Here is a 19,362-nt window from a genome sequence, read left to right on the forward strand (position 1 = left end):
GAGATACAATGTATTTGATCCCCTGCAAAAATGGTATTTCTATGCAGTTGTCTGTAAAGGAGCGGACCGACGTATATGATATTAAATTCATTCTATGTCACTATGCTAACGGAACATGCTTCTTGGCTAAGTAGGCAGAGCCATGAATATTAATATTAGAAACATATTTATGTTGCAAAGTATACAAAAAAGGTTAACTTTATTGATGTGGTGAATGTTCACGTGCACATATAAAAGGTCATGGCAAAATTAAGAAAGTAAACCGGTTTTAAATTTATCAATTAAACAAACAATTTGTTATGTATTAATTGCAAGAAGGCAATCAAATTCCTTTTGTTTTCTAATGCCGTATAGCGAATTACCATGATTTGCTATTTCATTAAAAATACACGCATTTTAAGATACATGTAAGATACTAGTTTATAACTATGTTAAGAACAATATTTGATTCATTATTTTTAGCATGATCGAAAAAAATCCACTGACATATATAATTGGCTAATTGGTAGGCAATTCATTCTGATATGTTTATGTAAGTTCTTTCAGTTTTTTCCCTTTTTGTCATGTATCTTCCTTTTTTTAGTTTTAAGTTGTTTTTTTTATCTAATCTTGACACCACATAGAATTGTATGATGTCTAACACAACTCTTAAAGATATTGTACAAAACAAAATAAAGATAATTAATTTCGTATCTTTGATATTTTATTTCACCAAAGAGTTGTAGGTAAAATCAAGAAGCATTTAATGCAAACAACTTCAATTCTTGCTAACAAGAATTGTACAAATATGTATCAAACACTATATATGCAACCGACCAGCAGTTAAATGTGTAAATTTATAACAAAATAAATATCACAGTCAAGTAATGGAATACAATACCATAACATGTCCAATCCTACTCATGAAAACAATTCGATTGTATGTATTTTATATAAAATAAAACAATCATGTACAAGAGCGGACTTTTCAATTATTGTAGAAACTTTTATGAGATGCATGCCATTTCTTTTCGCAGAAATTAGCAAAAAACATGAGATTAACCTGTGTTATGATAGTATGTATACATTGCATATACCGTGTATATGAATTACACCAGTATGATATAGTCACTCATCGAACTAGTACTCTGACCAATGTGGCAGAAAAGAATTAATTTCCTCCGAAAAATAACTGACGATACTTTGATTTTAATACAGACTAAAATATAAAGTAAAGCTACATGGTATCTTTTCTAATATAAATATCACACATACTTAAAATCGAAAAAGAAATCTTGTTGCAGAAAAAATGGGACTTGTAAAAAACATGCATTAAGTAAACGATAAAAAATGTATGAACGTAACATATAATCATTCTATGCTGTACAGTAAGTGTTTCATACAATATTTCAACTTTGACATTGCTGTTTGGTCTTTGAAGTTACAAAACAAATTCTGCGAACGCAGTAAGATGCACCAACAATTGCCTCTTATTTTGGTCATTTTCTACTTGGAAGTGACCAGACATATAAAACAGCCTTAACATACAAAATGATTATGCGAGTCATTTGGCATGGTAACCATTTCTGACATAGATATGTACGGCAGGTATAGTCGATATAAAGGATGAAGTCATAATGACAAAATGGTTCAAAAGAATTAAAGATGTTTTATTATACCGGATGAAAAATTTCATCATCTTTTTGTCTTCCGAATACCAGAAAAGAGGTAATTCATTTCCATGTGCTCACAAACGAAACCATCAGTATGCATTTCAGATACTACCTTAATATCGTACGCGTATACAATTTGCGAATTTACGAACGTAAACCGCCAGGAAGCAAAATACAGAAAATAATAAACCTGTATATCGAGAAATGAAATTACTGAAAACGTTGTTATGCAAGAAAACGTTGTATATGTCGCCTATGAAATAAGTTGATATATACTATTATGGTTAAAGTGTGTATATGAGTTAAAAAGTATATTATTTCACAGAAATAAACAGTGAACATTGTCTTTATCACTTCATAACAACGTTAAATAGACTATGGTGCATTATGGTAACAATTATATGAAAACAAGTGCAAAATAGATCAGATCATATCATAGGGGAAATATATTTAAGACTTGATAAATATACACATGTCCGAATAAATAGTTTAACAATCTTTCCAGTCATATTTTTAAATTCACACACACACACACACACACACACACACACTCACACACACGTGCATATATACATCTCTTATACATGGAATAACATAATAATGCTTATTTATAATCTCCTTTGATTGAGCAGGTCAAATGAGTTGTCTGAGACCAGAAAAAAGCTGAAACAAGTAGGAAATACGTTCTTAGTACCTTTGAGGACTTTCGTCATAGGGTACATAATTTGGCGGCGAATTTCTATCGTCATCGTAAGCTGGAGGATTAGAATCCGAGCTCAGACCAAAAGAATACGTTGGAGGAGGAGATGACGGAGGGGCGTATGAATTATATTCGGGAACTCCTTCTACTAAAAACACTGGCTGGTTAGCCGTTTCGCTATATGGAGGCGGCTGTATAGGTACCATGGGAAAGTTCTCCTGCCCCAGACTCCATAATTGATTATTATTATTACTGCGTCCAGGTGAAAACGGCGATACTTGAGGGGGGGAATGCCGACGCGACCTGTTGCGTCGGCGGATGTCTGTAGCACTAGATTGGGGCGACACTGACGTCCGTTGTCGGCCATTGCCTCTACGTGTACATCGCCGACATATCCTTGTGGAACACATGCAACATATGGCCGTTATAACCACTAGCAGACACAGTCCTCCTAAGACACCGCCCACTAGCGTCGACAGTTTAGCACCTCCGAACGATTCATTTTTTTTGTCTGACTCTGAGGCTGAAAGTAAAATTATTACGGTGTTATATAAATGTTATTGATTCTTTTCAAAGGTCTGGTTGCAAATTGTCTATTTATTCTTGCTGGAAACATTTCTTCATTTTAATTTTCAAATATTCTTCAGATATAAGATTTCATTATTAATTATATGTTATAATTCATTATTTATAAGAAAGTGAAATCGGTTCTTGAATTTGAACTTAAAGATATCTCATCATATTATGCCGCATCGAAATGGGTATAGTATTACCACGAATGCGGAATAATTGAATAAAACTGTAACCTGCATGTATTACTTGCATGCATTACTTAAAATATAAAAAGAGCCAAATTTTCTGTTTATTTTGTATTCATATGTTCACACTCTTTGTCCCAAACCCCCCATTTGAGAAAAAACTACATAAGTGAAGAAAGTTTTTTTTTATTTCCTTAACAGATATGCCATTTTTGGTCAGGTGATTAAATTGGAAGGTATTCTATCACTTGAACGCTTGCAAATAAAGAGCAAGAGCACTGAGTTTCTGTCGGATGAATATTACGTTCGTCGGATCTTAAAAGCGTTTGAATCGCTTGTTTTATAATGAGCTGACTTCAAGCATCGCATTCACGCTGATGGGATTTTTTACGAAGGATAAAAAAATGGCGGCCACAATCTGAAGCTGGCATTGTGTAGGATTAAATTTTGAAGATTGTGTTTTTTCTTATACATTCATAAATGCATTACCTTAGAGTGTTGCACCCTAAAAAATGTGACCAATATCAGGATGGGTATAAAAATGCCTACCAACATATTTCAAATTGAAAGATGATAATAATACACATACGTTTGTCCTTTTTGTCCAATCCTATTGGGGGAGGATAACTACTGCTGACTGTGGTAAAAGAGACTGTCCTGTAGCTTAGTTTGAATCCTCTCAGGTTGATTTCACTGTCGGTGTGGAAGTGGAAATAAAGATGTATGCCACTTCCTACGATTGTGAAGGCATCTTTCCCACAATACCTTCCAAACGATGGACTATCATCGTCATAGCCTATAAAAAGGCAAATAAAAGTATGGAATAAGCGCAAGTAAAGCAATTAGTAAAAGTTTTAAATGACAATGACATGAAAAAACCCAGAACATTCTCGAATCGCTTACCTCGAAATTGGACAAGTATGCAAGTAATGAGTTATCAGTCAAGTAATGAATTACGTATTAAAACATCAACCAGATGAATAATAGTTTCGTAGTAAAATATACGATCATTGGAAGATTATAAAACTACAAAAAAGAGAATATAATGTATTCTGAGTATATATGAAAAAAATAAACATTAGTATGAATTGGGAAATACAGGATACGTTGATAAAAGAAATGTTTATACCGAATTTCGTTTATACTGGATATTGATTCAAATATGTACATTGATGTTTAAAAATAAAATAAAATCTATCCTTTTTATTTTTGAATATAAAACCAATGTTTGGGATTTTGGTGATGTACATAATGTTGATAATCAATGATGATAATCCATATCATATGGAAAAACATTAGAGTTACATTTTGGAATTTTATTATTATCACTTTGCGGGTGGCGCGGGTATGTATCGATTGTAACGCCAGCACTTTGTAAACACCATTTACGCTGCTCTTCTGTTCAAAATTATGACGTCACACTCACAAATATCTGACGTAACAATCACTAAGTAACCCCAGGTGTAGATAAATCTGAAATATGCAAATGTAGACTACTTACCATCAAATACTTCTAAGTAGTCGAACTGGCACTCATCGTCGTACTCGATTTCCATATCGATCATCTGGATTTTGACTTTTTTATTAGGGTACTCGCTTTGGATCCTCCATTCGCAGTCAAGATCTCTGTCAATGATATTTAAGCGACATTTTATAAAATTTTGATTTTTTAACACAGAGCAATATATGCATCTAGATTTACAAGTAACTTCTCAAGAGCCATATTTTATGAATACGGCAAATGTATTATTAGCATGCATTCATCGTTAACAGAATATCAAAATATTTTATTTTAGTATAACAAAAACATGAGTGGTATATAGTGACAGAATCATAATATATAAAATATGACAATTGTAAAAAGGCCAGTTTCATTTTTGTGATGTTAAATATTTAAAAAAATATATAAGAAGAACGCCCCAACTAAACATTCCCGCAATACGATACATAGGTCAGAATAAGGTGACGTCAAGATCGTAATGTTGACCCAGTCGTTACGTCACAATAGGATTATTGATTCGGCTTATGTAAAAACGAAACTTCCAAGCCGATATACTTATTAAAGACCTAGAGCCGCACATGGCAGTTTACAATTAGCAAGTGCACCTTGTGGGAAATCTAAGCCAAAAAGTCTATGACAATAATTTTAATTAAAGGCTTAGATTCCATATGAATCATATAAGTAACCGCTTTTAGCCTTGTTTAGTATACAATGTACGTCAATTATTTAACATTATATTTATCTATTATGGCCTGATTGAGAGGGCACTATTGCCTCATAGTATTGTCGAGGGATGGAATAGTGCCCGAGCCGAAGGCGAGGGTACTGTCCCATCACGAGACAATACTATGAGACAATAGTACCCACATAACTAGGCCATAATGGGTTTAGTACATCACAATCACATGCGACCCGTTTGTATATCATCGTAACAGAATCACGTCAAGCGACACCTCGCAACGCTATCTCCATTCCCACACCCCGTTGTTACATTAAACAGTACAACATATGAATTGTTGGAGAAATCTGTGTTTCTATAAAACGGGAGGCAGCTTAACGACAATTTAAAAGATGATCAATATAGAACATGAGTAACTGTCTTATGTAGAAAAGCAACATTTGCTTCCATCCTCGCAAACAACAGCCTATCCGCCATTTTGACGTCTTGGTCGAACGCTATAATGACGTCATATAATGGTGACGTCACAATACATTCACGTTCAATTTCGCGTCAATTCAATAGTGCCCGCTTGGCCGGGCACTATTGCAAATAGTACCCATGTGTGTAGCCAATTAGAATCCGGTATTCTGACACGTGATGTACTAATACGTTATTAGACTATGACTGGAAAAGGTAATATCAACTATCAATACAGAAATTATTTTGATAAAATCAAATCTACCAGTTACAAATTATTAGTTGAATAACACTCACGGTTTGTACATGTTTGGGTAATAAACTGATGTTAGATATTCCGGATCGTTATGTGCTTTCTCATCATCTGGACACCTGTTTTTACAAACTCCTGTAGAAAAAAAAGGATGAAGAGTATTCATTCTGCTACATACCCATATCATAAAGATTTTATATTCAAGCTATGAATTTATTTCAAGTAATCATGTTTTGAAGAGTAACACTGGCTGGTCTAGGACAATACACTCGTGTCGTCTGAAGCTGTATTGCATGGGTACCCATACAATAAAGCATGACATAACGTCACAGCGTCACGAAAATTACTCTTGTTTCGATACATTTTTTTTTAATTCAGAAATTATGCTACATTTACTTTAAAAGATACAAACAACAGAATTTGCGTTGAAAATATCAGGCAATTATATATCATGTCTGAAGAATTGACTTGCAATTGTTTTTTTACGATTTTATTTCAAAATGGCAGAAAATCATAGTAGTAAAATTGCAATAAAACGTCGAGGTATGAGAGAAAAATACTATGGGCAAACCTGATGTTTGACAAACTTTTGGGACCTTCGGATTGAATATCTCTATCATTCATATCCACATAGAAAAGAGTGTTATATTTTTACCTTTTGAAACGTCCGTGTTAGTATTAAAAAATATAGAAAACCTACAGGATATGATATAATGCCATGGATATAAATTCGTTTTATTTACTACTAAAACTATTTATGTGGTGGTTATTGATATTTCCATCACAATATTAATTGAACGATAATTACCCATAATTATCATATATGCTCATATCAAATGATATTATGGGTAGGTAAAAACAGTAAAATCGCTGATTTTCACTGCACAATTCATATTATTTGTTATTCATACAAACGGGAATTACTTTACGCTATCATCACCATTATTTTACTTTTAAGAATCATAGAATGTACGTATTTAATTCCGCCAAGAAAAAAACCTCAACATATATATAATAAGACTGTACAGACATCAAAATCTTATAAAATCATTGTATTTATTTCAACAAATTTATTGCAAATATTATGGAAGTGTATTTGACAAAAGGCAAAGTCTATATTAGCCATCTCCAAACAAATCCGGTATAGTACAATTATCGACAAATTATTTTAGCATTTAACATTACATTATGAATGAATATTATTATAAGTGTATCTTCCCAACCTATCTCCGTAGAATAAAAAGCTAAAAAAAAATATTTAGTTTCAGATATATAATCTGATTGTATCTGTTTGAGTGCTAATTATAGACATCAATAATTGTTCAAATGATCGAAAGTATTTATGCTCTGTCGGCTGTGAAACATCTTTAAGTGTCCACCATTGTGAACATTTGGGCAGAATGGCCCAATAGCTGAATTATGTAGTGGTATCTGTGACCCCAGTTTTCAGTAGTTACAAATCATGATGATCAAATAATCTCATAATTTTTGGATTATATTACCTAACGTTGGAAATGTGGTGTGAGTTTGTTGGTCTATTAAAATTTACATCTAGTGTAGGACGCAATTGTATTTATCATTTAAATATACTATTGGACGGATTTTTGACCAAACATAATGTACAAGAAGGTGGTCAATATTTGACTTTATTAAGTAACTGTTTGCAGTGATTGATATAGACTTAGTTCATTGTTTGTTCAGTAGCAGGTACCCTTTAAACAATTTATCAGGTATGTAAATACCAGTATCATGTCTTACCACTATAAATAGAACAAAAATCGTTAAACCATAATTTAATACATCCATTTGATTTACATGTTTCATGTAAACTGAAATGATATATACAATATGGTATGCATTACTTTTAAGATATCTATTTGATAAATTGAATAAATACGATACTTACCTAACTGAAATATACAGAGGAGAATATAGGACACAGCTACGAATCTCGAGGAGGTAGAAAATGCATTTGGAATATATTCCATGCCACTGAAAGCAAAAACCAAAGTTATTTGAGAGTATATTATAACATAGTGATATATTTCAGAAAAGTTAGTTGCCATGAACACTTGTCTTGAATAATCATGCATCTTCAGAAATAATATTATTAAAACATTCAGATTATCCGGTCAAACACGTTGCTATACAAGGAAATTAGCTCTTTTAAAAACAACTTCAGATGAAAATCGTTTTGAATTTTGTTAATTATATATGAATGGTGGGATTAATATTTCATTGATATATATTAATTTTATTGATATAAATATATCCATATTATGATTTCTACGAAACTTTTCAATTTACTTTTAAGTATACACAGACTAAGCCCATGTTCGAATTGTTCAATTACAAGCTATTAACATGACAAGATTTATTAAAGATAAATTTATACCGCAATTAACTATATAAATAACTAGTTACGCATTGCTATATATGATGTATTTTATTAAGATATCTAATTAATGATGGCCATGGTTTGCATTGAAATTAGTCATTTAAACATTGCTTTCATATACTTGATTTTTTCTAAACTCTATAATATCCGGCTTTGTAAAAAATGCTTAATTTTGATTTCCTTCAACCTCTAGCATATATTTATATAGCATTAGCACTAAATAAAGTAGATATCTTATATAAAAATTCGCCATGAAATAAATTTACTTGTGAGAGGTTACGTATGTCGTAAATAAATTGTAAAGGTCATGACCGCTCATTTGTGTAATGTAATTAATAAATATCGTAATGACGTACATTTATTTAAATAACTCCTGATACCAAAGCTAAACCATACATAAAGCGATACTTCTTCAGATAATATTGATCAATAATAATATAAACATAATAGAAGGTCGTGTCATTAAAGCTACGAGGTGAAATAAATCATCATATTTTCAATACTTGGTATATTATTTAAAGATGCTCCACCGCTGACAAATGGTATTTTTCCACTATCTAAAACAGGAGCAGATGATTTGGTATTTTTCTTCAGTTACAAAAGTTACTTACTTTACACCATTACCACCATTGAAAAGTTTGAGCTTATAATTTTCATTCAAATTAAAAGTATGAAAAATAATTAATTGCATCCCGAAAAAATTCCGTGGCACTACATCCTATATGGAATGAAGTATTGATTGCACATGCACCAAAGGCAAAATAAATTATCTTATATTATGTTTTGTGTTAATTAGACATCTATATACATAATTAAACACCAATTATTGTTCAAATGATGAATATCATTTATGCTTTGTCAGCGTTGGAGCATCTTTAATGGAGAGTCAAGTCTACCTTTACGACCCCGTATGTAAAATAATCACCTATATAAGATACCTATCTCTTAAAGTACCTCATGACTATATTTAAACATCTTTAAATTGTGTATAGGGGCTTTTACTACAGATCAGTCCACGGGAGAGAAATATTTACTCTAACTATTTACATATAGGCCCTAGCGTATGAAAAAAATGTCTCTTTGACTTTCACTGTACATTATCCGTTGTTAGGTTGTGATTGGTTATACTTTTTATTTTGATGTTTAAGTAAAAACCGTATAATCTGTTCATATGATATATATTATTTATGCTAATGTTAGATAACTTTTAAGTGTCATTATACTTTTTATGACCATGCCATGTCCCTTCTAAAAATGAGTTAAACATTATGATGCATACAAAATTATTTTCTTAAGATAAATATCCATATATACTCTACGCTTTGATGATTATTTTCGTTACTTAAATACCAGGGAAATGACATTAAAAATTAGAGTATTATACGTTGATGTTTGATACGATAGTTACAAAGGTAGCTTTATTATCATATACCTGCCATTTCAGCGATTTAAAATTGTTGTTGGGTGCAGCTGCACTTCCGTTATGCTGTTGTCTAGGATATTTATACAGCCGTACTTACCTTGTAAAGCCTTATCCCACCCTGGTGTTGATATTGAACAGAAAACTTCCGCATTCGTCAAAATCACCATTTTCATCAATCTAAGAATTAAAATGATCCACGTAGTATCATTTTATCTCCATCCAAAATGGTAAGCGATGTTAACGTTTTTGTTATTGACAGCATTAGGTCCGCATTATCATTTTAGAGTCATTTTCCTGTGTAATGTTGTCTCACTTCATGTGTGATTGTCGACTACAAATGTCGGGCTTGATCACTGTACTATTCTTTGTACCAGGTTACAAAAGTAATACACACGAGAATATGCCAGTCAGATTTTGAAAATGAATAACGAGAGAGGCACCTTAGGGATAATCTACCCATGACCTATATGTTCTTTATGCATATATATATAGCCTGGAAATATGTTCTAGATGTATGAAATTTAATTTAATGTGGAACATTGTGAAAAAAATCACTAGCAAAATGTCGAATGGATGATTATGTTGCTGAAATATCTCATTTTAGTATATCCTTAAGTAAGTATAAGCGAAGGTAAACCCCTTCACGTTTTGCTCTGTTGGTTTCCAATAGCGAGATCGTGTATAACATGGTTATAAATAGCCGGTTGTGTTGATATAGTCTCTATACATGGCCTTCCCCGACTGACAGTCGAGTACATGTTTAATATAAGTTTAACCAGTGATCATTGATCCAGTGTTTAAACGGTATACATAGGACTTGTAATGGGCACGATCTTTTCTCGTTTAGGTCCCAAAATGGGTCGTTTTATCCATGGAACAGCCCGTATTATCACCTATGGCTAGAGTATTGTCTTTTATTCCTTTCCTACACGTGCCATGCACACACATGTCACGACTAAATCTGTATCATATTCATCACATTTACAATAATAAAACATTAACGTTAATGCTGTATTTTTATAGGTGCAATTGAATGGTGGCACGGTTTTGTTCTAAATCAAATCATATTTGCTATGCGTCAATAATAGAAAATATTTCATGTTCAAATTATTACAAAAACGTATAATATTTAATATAAAGTCTTTTATTACAAAAGTATTTAAGAGAAGATACCGGAATTTATAGCATTATTGGAAATACATCAACATTGCAGACATACAGATTGTATTATCTTTAAAAAACAAACGGATATCTGAGATATATATGTAACAGTAGGGCAGTTGTATCATTAAGTGAATATACATTCAATTATTCATTAAAACAATCGCATGATTAAATATTCCCCAAAGTTTAATACCAAGTCAGATATGTTTTATTGTTTAATACAATGCATTGTTGTAAATGAGACATTACTAAATGCAATCAATATATTTTATATTAGGTTTTGTTAATTAATATTCGTTTTATATGATTGTTGTTTAAAAAAAAATGTCTTTTGTTCGAGAAATTGGTTGTGACTTTAGAAATACTGTTGATAATCATCAAGAATCGTTTTATCAAAATACTGTGTATTTTAAAATTATCATTATTATTATCTATTTATTTATTTATTTTTTGTAACTTTTAATTTCTTTTTCATGTATATTGCTATAAAATAACAGTGTGTTTCCTTCATCATTGCTAATTAGAAATAGATATAATTCACATCTTCATTAGTATACTCATTTACATTGTTTTAATTTCATTCCTCTTCATCTTCATCTTATTACTCATCATCACCATCTTTCTCTTACATTCTACACACTCAATACTATTCTCTATCCTTTATCTCACACACATACACTCAATCTCAACTCTTCTTTCTCAGACTCACACATCCTCGCTTACAAGATATACGCTCATAAATACTCAATAGTATTCATTTTGATTGACTTAGTTGCATATGCTAAACATACATACATAAACACTCACACTCACTTACATCATATACAAACAAATACAAAAGTGCAATATGGAAAAGAGAGAAGGCGGAGAGGGAGAAAGAGAGAAAGAGTCGGAATGAAGGGAGAGATGAATGAGATTGTTATGAGGATCTGATATACGTATTGCTGAAGGTTGTATTTCCGCATAATTATTGGTAAATTATCTTAATATAGTCTGACATACATTTACATATTATAAGATTTAATTTCAAAACATGCTGTAAAAGATTGAGTGTAATTTCTATAAGATACTCAATTTGCAGTCATGATTGAACTTTTCTTTACATTTATTGCGTTTACCGATACTTCTTTCCTTTTTTCAAATTATTTCTAATGATATGATTAGTGAAATCAATCTGTCATTATATTTTTCAATTATAATTTGAAAACACGTGGTCATAACACAGCGATGATTGATAGATCTCATATTTGTTTGCCTGTTATTGGCGTTCATGGCGACCGAAAAGCTAATTCGACATATTTAGTTGTTGTCTGTGTTACACATTTATTATACATATATAAAAGGGCAAAGCAGTGTGGGTTTTTTTTCATTTAAACATATATTTCTCCAGTAGTATATTGATGTTAGATGAATATGCAAACAGCAAATGTTTGCAAACTGCTAACTGATAGTTGTAACGTAGTATTTTTTATTCCACACCAAAGCTTGCAATACGTGTATTACGAACACTTCTTACAACGATATCTTATGATATCTTTGGCCCCAAGAGGTTCGATATAACTTGCTGTCTTTGTAGAAACGATGTAGAAACCAGACGAAAACAAACAAATAAACATGGTACATCATATAAAGTATTCTGATTTATAATTCATTAGCAAATAAACGGAGTTGAGATGAGGGGTATGCAATATATTTTACACAGTACAAAAAGAAGAGAAGTTCTAAAATAAGGCTGGATTAAAAATCAACAAGCGAATCACTTTCCAACTCAGCTTGATATCAAATGACGTGTGCTCGAAAGAAGAGAACCTGAAATGACTCCTAAGTAACTTGATTGTATGTATACTGCTGGACGCTGTGCCTTGACATTAAACTCACGATTTCATTCAAAATAATGAGACACGTGATTTACCCTAACACTATACTCCTATCACGATACTCCAACTATGGACTAAGAATTAGAAGTATGACTACCACTGAGAATACATGTGAATTTCGAGAATAAATCAGTTTAATCATGTTGTTTGTTACAGCCTACTTTAGTACGGCATTTGAAACAGTGAAATAGCATTCGACATATGAGCATGCCCTTTGCTCTGGTATGCCCTACCGAAGAAAAAACATAGAAATGGAAATAACTTTAAGTTTATAAATCCCGATAAATACAATAATGTCCAGGTGCAAATTACATTTTAGATAATATCGGCAACATGCATTCTCTTTACTATATATTATTGAAGATACTTTATGATAAAACGTTTCATGCAATAATATAGATAACCGATTCCTACGCGGTATATATACGTTTGCTCCAAATATACATATGTATATAGACATGCTATTTTTAGTTCGAAATAAAGAATGGTCGTTACGGTTCACTAAATCCTACTTGTTGATATATTTTTGTCTTAATATTCATTTATGTTCATGAATTGTATATGTGCAAAGTTCAATGAACGATATTATTAAAATAAATCTTGAAAATGAAAAAAAAATCCAAATAGTAATAAAACTTAATTTATGCTTCGCCAATAAGGAAACTCGTTTTTATGACAACAGTGTCATTTGGTAATCTATATCAAGTCTAATCAGCTTTGCACTTAATAATCATGCATGAGCTAGGTTCAAAAACTAAAATTTATGCTTTCCCCGGAAAAGAAGTTTAAATCACACAGGATATTCACTTCAAGATTTTTATAATCGTTAATTGATTCAAAATATTGCTTTGATCTTATGCATTGTCATGGCATTACTTATAGTTGACGTCGGTTCTTATGGAGGATTTTTACAATATTATTCTTATTCTAGCCATTCATAGTTAAATGATTATTTTTCTCTTTGCTTTCATACCAAATCTGGCTTTCTGATTGGCCAATTTTTTTAAAAATTTTTTTTGCATACTACTATGAAAAAAAACCCCGAGAATGGCGCGAAACCCCGACGTTATCGTGACGTCACAATAGAGACATTGACGTTGCGTATTGATTCGGAAAAAAGAATCCCTTGAAAAACCACTATAATGTTACATTTAAACATACTTCATTTTATCAAATAGAATATAAAATTAATTAAAAATAGTGACATCAATGCTTAAGTATTATACTGTAATATTATACTGTCAATGACTTGCAAATACACGTGTTACCGTCCTTGTATAATACTCTAATAGTTAAACCACACCTGCAGTATAATCAGCTGATTATACAAACATGTGTAAATTCTTTCAACAAGAGTTATTCTTCTTGTATTTCTAATGTACGTAAATATGTCATTAGATACTGAATATGTAAATATTTCATCGTGGTTTGGTTTTCTTTCGCAAAGTGCCAGAATATAACATTGATGAGCAAATGTTTGCAAAAAGTCTTTTTCGTACATCTGTGTAATTGATAGCATGTTGTTAATATAAGATGTAGAAACATTTTATTATTTTATTTAGATGCTAATAAGGATTTTTTCATGATCATTTTACTTGTTTTATAATGGTCACTGCAGTATGTAGTATGTCTTAATTTCAATGTGGCTGATGCGGACCTATCAGCTGAAAATTGAGGTCTGGTGAACTTTCTATGGTCCCAGTGGCTAGGCTAGATCGATGGTGTATTTCTGTTTATCATGCATGTGAAAAAGACACCATTTACTTAATCATTTTATATTGTTATGGAGATACGTACGTATGGCCTTCGGTTGAGTGCCCTGTGAGAAAGGTTTTGGGTTCAACCCCCTGGCCGAGACACACCATAATCTATTAAAGTGGTAGTTTCTTCTCCCGCTTGGTGCTCAGTATAGAGTATAGTATAGAGAGTGTGACGACTGGTTCGTCCGTTGACAGTTTAATGTGACCGAGTGGGAAATGTTGCTTGGTGTCCTCAGTGTTTCAGTTATATAACATTTTTAAAATGTCAATAGCTCCACTATACTATAAGACACAACACGAACATATCGCAGTCTGCCAAAGCATGCACCTCGCACTTCACACATGCTATACACCGCATACATGAGATGCCGCCCCTACATGACCAGTCATATAAACAATGAAATTCAAGCACTTGTTATGACGTAAATATCATTGTGACGTCTCAGTTGTCATGACAGCGATCACGGAAGACGGCTGTTCAAATGGCTGTTCCATCCATGACGATAACAAATGATTGTTTCATTAGCGATGCAACATTTCTTGGGACTTCATCATAAAATTGGAACCAAATGTAAATATAAGCATTGAACGTCTTATAGTTGGCATTCATAGCCAATATGAATGCCAACTGAGCATAGGGAAATTCAACATGAAGCGCTAGCCCACTTCATGGAATTTACCTCTGTCCAGTTTGTATTCATATTGTCTATGAATGCCAACTAGAAGACGTTCAATGCTTTAATGATTACAACGTCATATTTTTTCAGAGAAAACGTCATGAGTTTTACCATCAAGAACAGATAACTCCGTATGCAATTACACTCTGACAAATCCTTAATTAACGATAAAGCTGGGTGATGCAGCATTTAAGAGTAATGAATGACTAACTTTTTTGTTAACTACTCTTGGTTTTACCTTTCTGATAGCATATTCGTAAATAGTATTTCCTGATTTCATTTAATGTATACACGTATATCAGAGTAAATATTTGGATTCATTTTGACACGTTGAAACATATCGGATTCGTATCAGATAAAGTTATATATATACGATCAGACTTAATCTATAACATTATCGTTATATTAGCTACACTCCTCTATTGGTCGTATGTCCATACAGAATATTTAACCGCGAATCATCATAGATTATTGCGAAATATCATTGTTTAATCACTATGTAAATAATATTACATTTATCAACAAGGATTAGAAACTTCTCAAAAGGATACACGGATGAGATCGTCGGCGTGTCAGATAGGGTTTTCACACATGTATCTAATGTAACGGAATAAATACATGTATCACATTCATCGTTCTCTAACATTTGATTGGTCAAAAATTAGATTTGATGTCAGGGATATGAAATGGTTTATAGGGTTTTAAAAAGATGCTAAACACATTGTGTTTTACTTCCAAAGTATCCGTTGACCATGATTGGTCGAAATTCAGATATCACATTTCATTGAAAATTGGACGATGGAGAATTTAAGGGATTCTTAATATAATGGTACATGTACAATAGGGGCTTCATAAGGGAACTTTTTAAGCTTAAAGTCACAAATGGTGACGTACAAAGTAAGAAATATTCTCTTCTATTGTGTAATTCATCAATAATTTCTATGTTTTATATCGCAGACATGCATTACTACAAAAGGAGAAGGCACACAGTGACTCACGGTTTATTTTGCTCTTGTGCATTATCTTAAGCTAATACAAAAAACCATATAATTTTGAGCTTTGAATTGAAGATCGACAAATACCATCGAAGCCATTGGCCACCTCTTTTAAACTCAATACATTGAATGTATGAAGAGTTTAATAATGTTTGTTATTCAAAAATATTATCTAAGGTTTAGTATAATGCGTGAAAGAAACCTAAAAATACATTTTTTTCTAAAAGACACAGATACTGGGAAAAAGAGATTCTGATAAAAGTATTCTTTTAACTGAAACAAGTACACAAGTACATTTTAAAGGTACTATCATATTTTGTACTTGAGAAACACGTTAGGGTATTTAATTAATATATACGTAAAACCGTACATAAAATAACTGGATTTTGCATAAAAAACAAAGGTAGAAAAACAAAAGATATATCACGTACCTTGCTTTATCTAGTGTAATAAGTTATTTCTCGTTAGAATTTGGAAAGGAAGATTGCGTTTATTTTTGTTATTTACGTCAACTGACTGTTAGTGCTCGCATTCCTACAATGTGTATCATTTATTTTCCATGAAGCTACACAAAGTTCATACGTCTGAATTGGTAGACTACAAAGTAAACATGGAGCTGCATACTGGGAACAACTATCTAAATAAAAAAGACCTTCGAAATGGCCCCTGTGTATACAAGGTTGAGCCCAGGATAGAATTTTAATCCGGCCGCTGATTGGCTGGCTAATTATATATTTCAAAAGTAAAAATGTTTTCTGACAGGTAATTATTCATAGATAACCATGATATGAATTTGGAAATTCATATTGAGATTTAGGTTCAAAATATCAATTTTGATAATGAATCGGTAAAAACATTAGAATTTCAGGATTATTTAGTGCAAAATGCGCCTGATTTCAATAAAGCTACCCTGGTTGGAGTTTGAGCAGAAGGACCCGAACTTTTTTTCTATCTAGTGTTATATGAGAACCTAGACTTTAATAATAGAACACAATAGCTAACTAATATTCCTTTGTTTTGATAATACAGTACAAAACTTTAACAAAGTTTAACACTGTGGTCTATGTAAAATTATTTAGTTGGTTGCTCTCTACTGAGTAGTCCATTAGTTAATATAGATGACGAGTATCAACGTTGTGTGGCTTCATAGAAAATAAACAGCAACATAATACGTTATAATCCAATTATTACACACAACCTTCGTCAAATGGTGTCATAACAAGAAGATTAATTAAAAAATTGATGTAAATATGCAAAGTTTGCCTCAATTTTCGTTAATTTGATACGCCTCATAAAACATCTTTGTATATCCAGTATTTCACAGAAAATATTTGTATCATTTAATATTTGTAAATATCCAGAGATGATTGTATACATGTATTGAACGACCGACACATTTGATAGTACCTCCATCATATCTGTATTATCAGGTTCTACAATCAAGTGTCAAACAATGTTTGGCAATGAAAACAACAACTTTCATTTTAGTGTCCAGACACTTGACAATGCATTTGTAGAATGAAAATGCGAATAAATGCAATTAACTTAAGTTTATTTTACAGTTAGATATTACAAATGTGTGATGCTGGTGGTCCAACGAATAACTTCTGATGCAGTATTGAAGCAAAAACAAAAACAAGCACAAAAAGAAAGCAGGGGTTAAATGGAAAATGAGCCGTCCAATTTTGTCACAGATATTATGTTGTTAACAAAAAATAACAGGCAAGCTGAGAAAAAGCGTGGACCGATAAGCCCTTTTATAGGCAGCGGTGACAAGGCTTGCCATTTCCTGCTACATCAATTATTATCTTGACAGTTTGACACTGGAAGAAAAAAAGTATCTAAGAAAAATTGTTGATTTATCAGACTAAATGTGTTTATAGGTCTAAGGTTATAATGCTAAAGTAGCTGTTCACTTTACCCTGTCGAATGTGTTTATCGGTATAATGCTAATCCTGTCGGTAGACTGAGCTTTGTCACTTCCTTCTGCACCTTCATTATCACGAATCCTGCAAAGTCATTGATACTGATAGTGATACTACTATCACGTTAAACAAACAAATTTTAACTATCTCTCGTGATAACTGGTCAGATGGACCGATATCCTATCTTCGCCAAATTATCTACGTAAAATACGCAAACTCCGGCTACATGTTAATCACACCTGTTGGATTGCATTTGCTCATATTCATTCAAACTTCTCATGATTCAGTAAAGAAGAACATTTTCTCAAACTTTGATATAACCATGCAATAAGGTTTTTGAAATTTTTGTGATATTTCCACATTATATGATATGCATTCTTTGATACTTAACAAAACCATAACATTAATAGTAGACTCGAAAAGAACATTCTATGAAGGACGTGAAACACCTGTTTCCTCTTATATCCATTGTAGGATCTAAATACTGGCGAAGAAAGCTTAGATAAATTAGCTTCCAACTAGACAATAAAACGGTAATGATTTCCATGTCTGTATGCGTTTTCCGCCTGTATCGAAGCAGCCATCATATCAACGTATGAATATAAGATACATATTTTGCTTAAATGTGAATGCAAATTACCGTAAACGTTATTATTTTAGCGCAGTCAAATTTAAGCATGGATGCCAAAATCTGTAATTCGTGATTTATCTTCCAGATATAGATAAGGAAATACGTTGGTTCAATTCCAGAAAATTATTTTTGGTGCTTCAAATATTACGCTCTAAAACGCCAAAACCGCCAAAATAAAACTATCGCTGAAAGAAAGTTAAGTTCGTTTACAATAATCGCATCCTCGATACTTCAGGGGTTCCGATCACCAACTGGAGACAACAGAACAGGTAATTCAGTCCTTTGATGTACATCATAAGTGCCGTATAACGGAACACTGTGGTTGACTGTGCAGCTTTGGATTTGGACGTCGCTCTCTTTGTAGTCTTCAAAGGAAATCTTTGCAGGAGTTTGATCGGTTCTGATATTTTCCTCTGAGTTACCTTCAGTTTTACTATCAGATAGTCCAGGGATGTAGAGATCGTAAGTGAGCGGAACCCCTGGGGTATCGAGGATGCAATAATCCAGGCA

At 32.3% G+C, this 19,362-nt stretch overlaps 1 protein-coding gene across 1 annotated transcript; it reads right to left on the reverse strand.

The window, feature by feature from the left end:
* Positions 1–685: 685 nt before the first annotated feature.
* On the reverse strand, positions 686–10,239 carry LOC138328238 (uncharacterized). Its single transcript, XM_069274953.1, has 6 exons — positions 9,921–10,239; positions 7,909–7,994; positions 6,047–6,137; positions 4,612–4,736; positions 3,700–3,906; positions 686–2,875 (listed from the first exon to the last, which is right to left on the reverse strand). The coding sequence occupies exons 2-6, from the start codon at positions 7,988–7,990 to the stop codon at positions 2,340–2,342; spliced, it is 1,041 nt and encodes a 346-aa protein (XP_069131054.1). The 5' UTR covers positions 7,991–7,994; positions 9,921–10,239; the 3' UTR covers positions 686–2,339.
* Positions 10,240–19,362: the final 9,123 nt, after the last annotated feature.

The sequence above is a fragment of the Argopecten irradians genome, chromosome 7 (genome assembly GCF_041381155.1).
Source record: "Argopecten irradians isolate NY chromosome 7, Ai_NY, whole genome shotgun sequence".
Classification (NCBI taxonomy): domain Eukaryota; kingdom Metazoa; phylum Mollusca; class Bivalvia; order Pectinida; family Pectinidae; genus Argopecten; species Argopecten irradians.